The following is a 12,500-nucleotide window of genomic DNA, read 5'->3' on the forward strand; positions in this document are numbered from 1 at the left end:
GTCTATAACCTGTCACATAGTCTAATATTAATAGTCTTAACCTGTCACATAGTCTAATATTAACTGTCAGTCTATAACCTGTCACATAGTCTAATATTAACTGTCAGTCTATAACCTGTCACATAGTCTAATATTAACTGTCAGTCTATAACCTGTCACATAGTCTAATATTAACTGTCAGTCTATAACCTGTCACATAGTCTAATATTAACTGTCAGTCTATAACCTGTCACATAGTCTAATATTAACTGTCAGTCTATAACCTGTCACATAGTCTAATATTAACTCAGTCTATAACCTGTCACATAGTCTAATATTAACTGTCAGTCTATAACCTGTCACATAGTCTAATATTAACTGTCAGTCTATAACCTGTCACATAGTCTAATATTAACTGTCAGTCTATAACCTGTCACATAGTCTAATATTAACTGTCAGTCTATAACCTGTCACATAGTCTAATATTAACTGTCAGTCTATAACCTGTCACATAGTCTAATATTAACTGTCAGTCTATAACCTGTCACATAGTCTAATATTAACTGTCATATAACCTGTCACATAGTCTAATATTAACTGTCAGTCTATAACCTGTCACATAGTCTAATATTAACTGTCAGTCTATAACCTGTCACATAGTCTAATATTAACTGTCAGTCTATAACCTGTCACATAGTCTAATATTAACTGTCAGTCTATAACCTGTCACATAGTCTAATATTAACTGTCAGTCTATAACCTGTCACATAGTCTAATATTAACTGTCAGTCTATAACCTGTCACATAGTCTAATATTAACTGTCAGTCTATAACCTGTCACATAGTCTAATATTAACTGTCAGTCTATAACCTGTCACATAGTCTAATATTAACTGTCAGTCTATAACCTGTCACATAGTCTAATATTAACTGTCAGTCTATAACCTGTCACATAGTCTAATATTAACTGTCAGTCTATAACCTGTCACATAGTCTAATATTAACTGTCAGTCTATAACCTGTCACATAGTCTAATTAACTGTCAGTCTATAACCTGTCACATAGTCTAATATTAACTGTCAGTCTATAACCTGTCATAGTCTAATATTAACTGTCAGTCTATAACCTGTCACATAGTCTAATATTAACTGTCAGTCTATAACCTGTCACATAGTCTAATATTAACTGTCAGTCTATAACCTGTCACATAGTCTAATATTAACATAGTCTAATATTAACTGTCAGTCTATAACCTGTCACATAGTCTAATATTAACTGTCAGTCTATAACCTGTCACATAGTCTAATATTAACTGTCAGTCTATAACCTGTCACATAGTCTAATATTAACTGTCAGTCTATAACCTGTCACATAGTCTAATATTAACTGTCAGTCTATAACCTGTCACATAGTCTAATATTAACTGTCAGTCTATAACCTGTCACATAGTCTAATATTAACTGTCAGTCTATAACCTGTCACATAGTCTAATATTAACTGTCAGTCTATAACCTGTCACATAGTCTAATATTAACTGTCAGTCTATAACCTGTCACATAGTCTAATATTAACTGTCAGTCTATAACCTGTCACATAGTCTAATATTAACTGTCAGTCTATAACCTGTCACATAGTCTAATATTAACTGTCAGTCTATAACCTGTCACATAGTCTAATATTAACTGTCAGTCTATAACCTGTCACATAGTCTAATACTGTCAGTCTATAACCTGTCACATAGTCTAATAACCTGTCAGTCATAGTCTAATATTAATCATCTATAACCTGTCACATAGTCTAATATTAACTGTCAGTCTATAACCTGTCACATAGTCTAATATTAACTGTCAGTCTATAACCTGTCACATAGTCTAATATTAACTGTCAGTCTATAACCTGTCACATAGTCTAATATTAACTGTCAGTCTATAACCTGTCACATAGTAATATAACTGTAATAACCTGTCACATAGTCTAATATTAACTGTCAGTCTATAACCTGTCACATAGTCACTGTCATAGTCACATATTTCACATAGTCATTCAGTTAGTTGAATTATACACCAAATGCAGTTGAATTATACACCAAATGTTTTGACTGGAGAGGAGAAATATGATTTCTTTCTTTCAGCATCTTGAGAGAATGAATGCGTCATTAGGGACCGTCTGTAAAGATGCTCTCTTTATCAGCATCGTAAAAACTGATCGTATTGCAACCACAGTTAGGGACCGTCTGTAAAGGTGCTCTCTTTATCAGCATCGTAAAAACTGATCGTATTGCAACCACAGTTAGGGAACGTCTGTAAAGGTGCTATCTTTATCAGTAAACTTTACCGACATCATTCATTCTATCCATTTTTGACATCATTCATTCTATCCATTTATGACATCATTCATTCTATCCATTTTTGACATCATTCATTCTATCCATTTATGACATCATTCATTCTATCCATTTATTGACATCATTCATTCTATCCATTTATGACATCATTCATTCTATCCATTTATGACATCATTCATTCTATCCATTTATGACATCATTCATTCTATCCATTTATGACATCATTCTGGTGAGTAGGGATTTATTTAGTCTTCTAGGGAAACAAGTAATGACTGAAGAGAAGCTGCATGGATCTAATTATAGATAAGTTGACTCACAAATAGCATATCAAAATGTTGGAAATGATAGGCAAAAAAAATCATTCGGCTGTCTCTCACTGTGGCCTACAGCATATGTTCTATATTTAAGGGGTTAGGGTTGGGTGCAGGTGTGTTATTCACTTTGTCTCATATAGTCGGGTGATTGTGGATGAGTTATTAACAATTGCGGGTGGGTGCGGGGGAACAAACAGCTGAGCCACTGATCACTGGCCCTCACACACACACACACACACACACACACACACACACACACACACACACACACACACACACACACACACACACACACACACACACACACACACACACACACACACACACACACACACACACACACACACACACACACACACACACACACACACACATAGTTCTTCACCAAATACTGTAGCTGTAGTATATTCTGCATAGTGTTCTCCTTCAACAGTATATTCTGCATAGTGATCTCCTTCAACAGTATATTCTGCATAGTGTTCTCCTTCAACAGTATATTCTGCATAGTGTTCTCCTTCAACAGTATATTCTGCATTCTGTAAATCCGACAACAACTCTATCCTCCTGATTCCTGCTTACAAGCAAAAATTAAAGCAGGAAGCACCAGTGACTCAGTCTATAAACAAGTGGTCAGAGGAAGCAGATGCTAAACTTCAGGACTGTTTTGCAGCACAGACTGGAACATGTTCCGGGATTCTTCCGATGGCATTGAAGAGTACACCACATCAGTCACTGGCTTTATCAATAAGTGCATCGAGGACGTCGTCCCTACAGTGACTGTACGTACATACCCCAACCAGAAGGGGTATTACAGGCAACATTCGCACTGAGGTAAAGGGTAGAGCTGCCACTTTCAAGGTACAAGAAATCCCGCTATGCCCTGCGATGAATCATCAAACAGGGAAAGCGTCAATACAGGGCTAAGATAGAATCATATAACACCGGCTCCGACACTCGTCGGACGTGGCAGGTTTTGCAAACTATTACAGACTACAAAGAGAAGCACAGCCGCGAGCTGCCCAGTGACACGAGCCTACCAGACGAGCTAAATCACTTCTATGTTCGCTTCCAGGCAAGCAACACTGAGGCATGCATGAGAGCATCAGCTGTTCCGGACGACTGTGTGATCACGCTCTCCACAGCCGATGTGAGTAAGACCTTTAAACAGGTCAACAAACACAAGGCTGCGGGGCCAGATGGATTACCAGGACGTGTGCTCCGGCCATGTGCTGACCAACTGGCAGGTGTCTTCACTGACATTTTCAACATGTCCCTGATTGAGTCTTTAATACCAACATGCATCAAGCAGACCACCATAGTCCCTGTGAACAAGAACACAAAGGCAACCTGCCTAAATGACTACAGACCCGTAGCACTCACGTCCGTAGCCATGAAGTGCTTTGAAAGGCTGGTAATGGTTCACATCAACACCATTATCCCAGAAACTCTAGACCCACTCCAATTTGCATACCGCCCAAACAGATCCACAGATGATCCAATGTCTACTGCACTCCACACTGCCCTTTCCCACCTGGATAAAAGGAACACCTTTGTGAGAATGCGGTTCATTGACTACAGCTCAGCGTTCAACACCATTGCACCCTCAAAGCTCATCACTAAGCTAAGGATCCTGGGACTAAACACCTCCCTCTGCAACTGGATCCTGGACTTCCTGACGGGCCGCCCCCAGGTTGTATGGGTAGGTAACAACACCTCCACCACGCTGATACTCAACACTGGAGATCCCCAGGGGTACGTGCTCAGTCCCCTCCTGTACTCCCTGTTCACCCACGACTGCATGGCCAAGCATGACTCCAACACCGTCATTAAGTTAGCAGACAACACAACAGTTGTAGGCCTGATCACCGACAACGACGAGACAGCCTATAGGGAAGAGGTCAGAGACCTGGCCGGGTGGTGCCAGAATAACAACCTATCCCTCAGCATAACCAAGACTAAGGTGATGATTGTGGACTACAGGAAAAGGAGGACCGAGCACGCCCCCATTCTCATTGACGGGGCTGTAGTGGAGCAGGTTGAGAGCTTCAAGTTCCTTGGTGTCCACATCAACAGCAAACTAGAATGGTCCAAACACACCAAGACTATCTTGAAGAGGGCACGACAAAGCCTATCCCCCCTCAGGAAACTAAAAAGATTTGGCATGGGTCCTGAGATCCTCAAAAGGTTCTACAGCTGCAACATCGAGAGTTGGTTGCATCACTGCCTGGGACAGCAGTTGCTCTGGCCTCCAACCGCAAGGCACTACAGAGGGTAGTGCGAATGGCCCAGTAGATCACCGGGGTTAAGCTGCCTGCCATCCAGGACCTCTACACCAGGCGGTGTCAGAGGAAGGCCCTAAAAATTGTCAAAGAGCCCAGCCACCCCAGTCATAGACTGTTCCCTCTACTACCGCATGGCAAGCGGTACCGGAGTGCCAAGTCTAGGACAACAAGGCATCTCAACATTTTTTAACCCCAAGCCATAAGACTCCTGAACAGGTAATCAAAAGGCTACCCGGACTATTTGCATTGTGTGCCCCCCCTCCAACCCCCCCCAACCCGTCTTTTACGCTGCTACTCTCTGTTTATCATATATGCATAGTCATTTTAACTATACATTCATGTGCATACTACCTGAATTGGGCCGACCAACCAGTGCTCCCGCACATCGGCTAACCGGGCTACCTGCATTGTGTCCCACCACCCGCCAACCCCTCTTTTACGCTGCTGCTACTCTCTGTTCATCATATATGCATAGTCACTTTAACCATATCTACATGTACATATTACCTCAATCAGCCCGACTAACCAGTGTCTCTATGTAGCCTCGCTACTTTCAGAGCCTTGCTACTGTATATAGCCTGTCTTTTTAATTTTTAAAAATTTCTTTACTTACCTATTGTTCACCTAATACCTTTTTTTGCACTATTGGTTAAAGCCTGTAAGTCAGCATTTCACTGTAAGGTCTACACCTGTTGTATTCGGCGCACGTGACAAATAAACTTTGATTTGATTTGCATAGTGTTCTCCTTTAACAGTATATTCTGCATAGTGTTCTCCTTTAACAGTGTCTTCTGCATAGTGATCTCCTTCAACAGTGTCTTCTGCATAGTGATCTCCTTCAACAGTGTCTTCTGCATCGTGTTCTACCTAATCGGTATTTTCTCAGCAAATATATCTGAATGAATTTGAATAAGACTGATTACTCAGAGTACCATGTGGTTTTAAGCAGTGAGTGTACCTGTGACTGAAGCACTTTATTTCCAACTATACACGGTTTCAAGTTTTTGATTCTCCTACACACCTGTGTTAAGTTGTTAGTATACGGATGTAGGATCTTAATTTGAGCCAGCAGCAACAGAAAATGTGATTTATTATGTGGATTATAATTCATGGAAATTCTTGTAGAAGTTAATACATTTTTTCATTTTAGCTAATAAAGTCTGTAACTAGAAAGTGGAAATTACAAACTTTAGAAACATTTTTTAAATTCAAATACACTACAAATTTGCATTTCCTGCCGGGCAGGAAAATTCTCAGCAAAAAAAAAAAAATGAGTGATCAAATTACGATCCTACATCTGTAGATGTGGAACAAACTCCCTCACGACGCCAGGACAGCGGAGTCAATCACCACCTTCCGGAGACACCTGAAACCCCACCTCTTTAAGGAATACCTAGGATAGGATAAGTAATCCTCTCACCCCCCTTAAGTTTTAGATGCACTATTGTAAAGTGACTGTTCCACTGGATGTCATAAGGTGAATGCACCAATTTGTAAGTCGCTCTGGATAAGAGCGTCTGCTAAATGACTTAAATGTAAATGTAAATGTAGATGTGCGAAAGTGCATTGTGCAAAGGTTTTTTGTTCCCTTGCGCAGCACATTGACTTCCTGTGTGTGTATCATACAGGAGCGTATGCGTAAACTGCTGAAGGTGTATGAGTTGCTGGGAGGAGAGGAGGACATCGTTAACCCTACTAACGAACTCATCAAGGAGGGACACATCCTCAAACTGTCGGCTAAGAACGGCACCTCACAGGACAGATACCTCATCCTGGTGAGTGAGTCATTGTAACAGCGGGAGTGTGAAAATGGCAAAGCTGTTGATACGTTGGGGCGAACACTGTTCACTGCTTGAAATCACGTTGTGATTTATGTTGTGAATCTAAAATGCAACTAGGGCTACATCTCTTTCTCTCTCTCTCTCTCTCTCTCTCTCTCTCTGTCTCCCCCCTCTCTCTCTCTGTCTGTCTGTCTGTCTCTCTCTCTCTCTCTCTCTCTCTCTCTCTCTCTCTCTCTCTCTCTCTCTCTCTCTCTCTCTCTCTCTCTCTCTCTCTCTCTCTGTCTCCCCCCTCTCTCTCTCTGCAGTTCAATGATAGGTTATTGTACTGCGTCCCTAAACTGAGGTTGATTGGTCAGAAGTTTGGGGTGAGGGCCAGGATTGATGTGGATGGGATGGAGCTGAAGGAGAGCAGCAGTATTAATGTTCCCAGGACCTTCCTGGTGTCTGGGAAACAGCGCTCACTAGAGCTCCAGGCCAGGTGAGGGCAGCGCATTCTCTTCCTCTATCTTGAATTAGAGGCTTTTGAGTTGTTACATTATTTTTTATTTTTTTTAAATAATCTCTGCTTTTAGCAATGGACACATTTCACAATGAATTGCAATTAATATTTAACTCAAAGCCATTTGTCTATTGTGAGTAGGACTGAAGAAGAGAAGAGAGATTGGATCCAAGCTATCCAGGCCACTATCCAAAGACATGAACAGACGCTCGCCACGTTCCACCATCTCAACTGTTCTCTCCGAGATGAGGACTACACTCCTCCCAACTCACCTGTAAGATACTATATTACCCCTAACCCCTAGTCCCTAACCCCTAACCCCTAACCCCTAGCCCCTAACCCCTAGCCCCTAACCCCTAGGACTACACTCCTCCCAACTCACCTGTAAGATACTATATTACCCCTAACCCCTAGTCCCTAACCCCTAGTCCCTAACCCCTAGTCCCTAACCCCTAGCCCCTAACCCCTAGTCCCTAACCCCTAGTCCCTAACCCCTAGTCCCTAGGACTACACTTCTCCCAACTCACCTGTAAGATACACAACCCCTAGCCCCTATCCCCTAACCCCTAACCCCTATCCTCTAGTCCCTAACCCCTAACCCCTAGCCCCTAACCCCTAGCCCCTAGGACTACACTCCTCCCAACTCACCTGTAAGATACTATATTACCCCTAACCCCTAGTCCCTAACCCCTAGTCCCTAACCCCTAGCCCCTAGGACTACACTCCTCCCAACTCACCTGTAAGATACAATATTACCCCTAGTCCCTAACCCCTAGCCTCTAGGACTACACTCCTCCCAACTCACCTGTAAGATAGAATATTACCCCTAGTCCCTAACCCCTAACCCTAGGACTACACTCCTCCCAACTCACCTGTAAGATACTATATTACCCCTAGTCCCTAACCCCTAGCCCCTAGGACTACACTCCTCCCAACTCACCTGTAAGATACTATATTACCCCTAGTCCCTAACCCCTAGTCCCTAACCCCTAGTCCCTAACCACTATAACTACACTCCCTCTCCCCTAGCCACTAACCCCAGCATAGCCCCTAGCCACTAACCCTTAGTCCCTAGCCCCTAACCACTAGAACTACTCCAGCATAACCCCATACCCTAGCCACTAACCCCAGCATAACCCCTAGCCCCAGCATAACCCCTAGCCCCAGCATAACCCCTAGCCCAAGCATAACCCCTAGCCCCCAACCCCAGCATAACCCCTAACCACTAACCCCAGCATAACCCCTAACCCCCAACCTCAGCATAACCCCTAACCACTAACCCCAGCATAACCCCTAACCCCAGCATAACCACTAACCCCAGCATAACCACTAACCCCAGCATAACCACTAACCCCAGCATAACCACTAACCCCAGCATAACCCCTAGCCACTAACCCCAGCATAACCCCTAGCCCCTAATCCCAGCATAACCACTAACCCCAGCATAACCCCTAGCCCCTAATCCCAGCATAACCACTAACCCCAGCATAACCCCTAGCCACTAACCCCAGCATAACCACTAACCCCAGCATAACCCCTAGCCCCTAATCCCTAGCCTCTAACCCATAGTCCCTAACCCCTAAGCCCTAGCCCCTAGGATAATACTCCGACAACTCACTTGTAAGATACAATTACAACCCCTAGCCCCTAATCCCTAGCCCCTAACCCCTCCAACTCACCTGTAAAATACTATACATCTCCTAGCCCCTAACCCCTAGCCCCTCCAACTCACCTGTAGGTTCTGACCTCAGCATAACCCCTAGCCTCTGACCTCAGCATAACCTTTTGCCTCTGACACCAGCATAACCCCTAGCCTCTGACCCCAGCATAATCCCTGGCCCCTAGGCTCTGACTCCAGTATAACCCCTAGCGTCTGACCCCAGCATAACCCCTAGGTTCTGACCCCAGTATAACCCCTAGCCTCTGACCCCAGCATAACTTTTTGCCTCTGACCCCAACATAACCCCTAGCCTCCGACCCCAGTATAACCCCTAGCCTCTGACCCCAGTATAACCCCTAGCCTCTGACCCCAGCATAACCTTTTGTCCCTGACCCCAGCATAACACCTAGCCTCTGACCCCAGTATAACCCCTAGCCTCTGACCCCAGTATAACCCCTAGGCTCTGACCCCAGTATAACCTCTGGCCTCTAGGCTCTGACGCCAGTATAACCCCTGGCCTCTACCTCTGACCCCAGCATAACTTTTTGCCTCTGTCCCCAGTAAAACCCCTATCCTCTGACCCCAGTATAACCCCTAGGCTCTGACCCCAGTATAACTGCTAGCCTCTGTCCCCAGTATAACCCCTAGGTTCTGACCCCAGTATAACCGCTCGCTTCTGACCCCAGTATAACCCCTAGGCTCTGACCCCAGTATAACCGCTAGCCTCTGACCCCAGTATAACCCCTAGGCTCTGACCCCAGTATAACCGCTAGCCTCTGACCCCAGTATAACCCATAGGCTCTGACCCCAGTATAACCCCAGTATAACCCCTGGCCTCTAGGTTCTGACCCCAGTATAACCCCTAGGCTCTGACCCCAGCATACCTTTTTTATATATATATATATCTATCTCTGTCTCTGTCTCTCTCTCTATATATATATATATATATATATATATATATATATCTATCTCTCTCTGTCTCTCTGTCTCTCTGTCTTTGTCTCACTGTCTCTCTCTCTCTGTCTCTCTGTCTCTGTCTCTCTGTCTTTGTCTCACTGTCTCTGTCTCTCTGTCTCTCTATGTCTCTGTCTCTATCTCTATGTCTCTGTCTCTCTGTTTCTCTCTGTCTCTGTCTCTCTCTCTGTCTCTGTCTCTGTCTCTGTCTCTCTGTCTCTCTATGTCTCTGTCTCTCTCTCTATGTCTCTGTCTCTGTCTCTCTCTCTATGTCTCTGTCTCTCTGTCTCTCTGTCTCTGTCTCTCTATGTCTCTGTCTCTCTCTCTATGTCTCTGTCTCTCTCTCTATGTCTCTGTCTCTCTCTCTATGTCTCTGTCTCTCTCTCTATGTCTCTGTCTCTGTCTCTCTATGTCTCTGTCTCTCTCTCTATGTCTCTGTCTCTCTCTCTCCTCTGTTCCTCTCTTCTCTTCTCTCTCAGAACTGTAATGAGCTGGGGAAGCGTGCCCCTACTCCGATCCGTGAGAAGGAGGTGACTCTGTGTATGAAGTGCCAGGAGCCGTTCAACTCCATCACCAAGAGACGTCACCACTGCAAGGCCTGTGGACACGTATGTCTCCAATCAAATCATGATGTTATGTACATGTGACACGTACGTCTCCAATCAAATCATGATGTTATGTACATGTGACACGTACGTCTCCAATCAAATCATGATGTTATGTACATATGACACGTACGTCTCCAATCAAATCATGATGTTATGTACATGTGACACGTACGTCTCCAATCAAATCATGATGTTATGTACATGTGACACGTACGTCTCCAATCAAATCTTGATGTTAAATTGTGTACTATGTCACGTATGTGCAGATACAGTATGTGCACCATTGCTTTCTCTCTCACTCTGTTGTGTGTGTAATCATTGATGCGGCTGGCTTCCGGGTTGGATGCGCGCTGTGTTAAGAAGCAGTGCGGCTTGGTTGGGTTGTGTATCGGAGGATGCATGACTTTCAACCTTCGTCTCTCCCGAGCCCGTACGGGAGTTGTAGCAATGAGACAAGATAGTAGCTACTAAAAACAATTGGGCACCACGAAATTGGGGAGAAAAAGGGGTGAAATAAAAAATAAAAAGAATAATTAAGAGTTTTTAATTTTGAGTAATATTGAGCTTCTTCTGATGTTTATGTGGTTTTTGGCTGTACCTTGTGTCTGATTCTCTCACTGGTTGAAACGCTGTCCCCTCACCTCTAACGCTGTCCCTTCTCCTCCACCCCCAGCCAGAGACCTCCTCCCCTCTAGCCAGAGACCTCCTCCCCTCCACCCTCAGCCAGAGCCCTCCTCCCCTACAGCCAGAGACCTCCTCCCCTCCACCTTCAGCCAGAGCCCTCCTCCCCTCTAGCCAGAGACCTCCTCCCCTCTAGCCAGAGACCTCCTCCCCTCCACCTTCAGCCAGAGCCCTCCTCCCCTCTAGCCAGAGACCTCCTCCCCTCCACCCTCAGCCAGAGCCCTCCTCCCCTCTAGCCAGAGACCTCCTCCCCTCCACCCTCAGCCAGAGCCCTCCTCCCCTACAGCCAGAGACCTCCTCCCTCCACCCTCAGCCAGAGAACTCCTCCCCTCTAGCCAGAGACCTCCTCCCCTCCACCCTCAGCCAGAGCCCTCCTCCCCTCCTCCCCTCTAGCCAGAGACCTCCTCCCTCCACCCTCAGGCAGAGCCCTCCTCCCCTACAGCCAGAGAACTCCTCCCCTCCACCCTCAGCCAGAGCCCTCCTCCCCTACAGCCAGAGAACTCCTCCCCTCCACCCCCAGCCAGAGAACTCCTCCCCTCCAGCCAGAGAACTCCTCCCCTCCAGCCAGAGAGCTCCTCCCCTCCAGCCAGAGAACTCCTCCCCTCCAGCCAGAGAACTCCTCCCCTCCACCCCCAGCCAGAGAACCCCTCCACCCCCAGCCAGAGAACTCCCCCCCTCCAGCCAGAGAACTCCTCCCCTCCAGCCAGAGAGCTCTTCCCCTCCACCCCCAGCCAGAGAACCCCTCCACCCCCAGCCAGAGAACCCCTCCCCTCCAGCCAGAGAACTCCTCCCCTCCACCCCCAGCCAGAGAACTCCTCCCCTCCAGCCAGAGAACTCCTCCCCTCCAGCCAGAGAGCTCCTCCTCCAGCCAGAGAACTCCTCCCCTCCAGCCAGAGAACTCCTCCCCTCCAGCCAGAGAACTCCTTCCCTCCAGTCAGAGAGCTCCTCCCCTCCACCCCCAGCCAGAGAACCCCTCCACCCCCAGCCAGAGAACTCCTCCCCTCCAGCCAGAGAACTCCTCCCCCTCCAGCCAGAGAACTCCACCCCTAAATATTCTCTGTGTTTTTCAGGTGGTGTGTGGAAAGTGTTCAGAGTTCAGGGCCCGTCTGCTCTACGACAACAACAGGGCTAACAGGGTGTGCATCGCCTGCTACACCACCCTAGTGGGGGTTCCCCCCTCCCCCGCCAGTCTGACAAGCAGCACATACAGAAGACGGTCAATATTAGAGGTATGTAGCAGATCCAGACTGCTGTAGAACGGTTAAAGGAGAGACCAGAGATAATATATATAGGTAAGATAACAGAACCTCTATAAAAACAGACACTTCAGAAGTCCTGACTGCTGTAGAATGGTTAAAGGAGAGACCAGAGATAGTATATATAGGTAAGATAACAGAA

The 12,500-nt window shown here is 45.8% G+C and overlaps 1 protein-coding gene across 1 annotated transcript in view; it reads left to right on the plus strand.

The window, feature by feature from the left end:
- LOC124045392 (FYVE, RhoGEF and PH domain-containing protein 1-like) overlaps positions 1–12,500 on the plus strand; it is a 108,157-nt gene that overhangs the window by 89,417 nt on the left and 6,240 nt on the right. Inside the window, exons 6-11 of the mRNA XM_046364688.1 lie at positions 5,705–5,804; positions 6,449–6,694; positions 7,006–7,178; positions 7,341–7,473; positions 10,293–10,421; positions 12,173–12,331. Coding sequence (XP_046220644.1) covers positions 5,705–5,804; positions 6,449–6,694; positions 7,006–7,178; positions 7,341–7,473; positions 10,293–10,421; positions 12,173–12,331 — 940 coding nt within the window. The remainder of the gene's footprint in view (positions 1–5,704; positions 5,805–6,448; positions 6,695–7,005; positions 7,179–7,340; positions 7,474–10,292; positions 10,422–12,172; positions 12,332–12,500) is intronic.

This window comes from Oncorhynchus gorbuscha, linkage group LG10 (genome assembly GCF_021184085.1).
Source record: "Oncorhynchus gorbuscha isolate QuinsamMale2020 ecotype Even-year linkage group LG10, OgorEven_v1.0, whole genome shotgun sequence".
In the NCBI taxonomy this organism is placed as follows: Eukaryota; Metazoa; Chordata; class Actinopteri; order Salmoniformes; family Salmonidae; genus Oncorhynchus; species Oncorhynchus gorbuscha.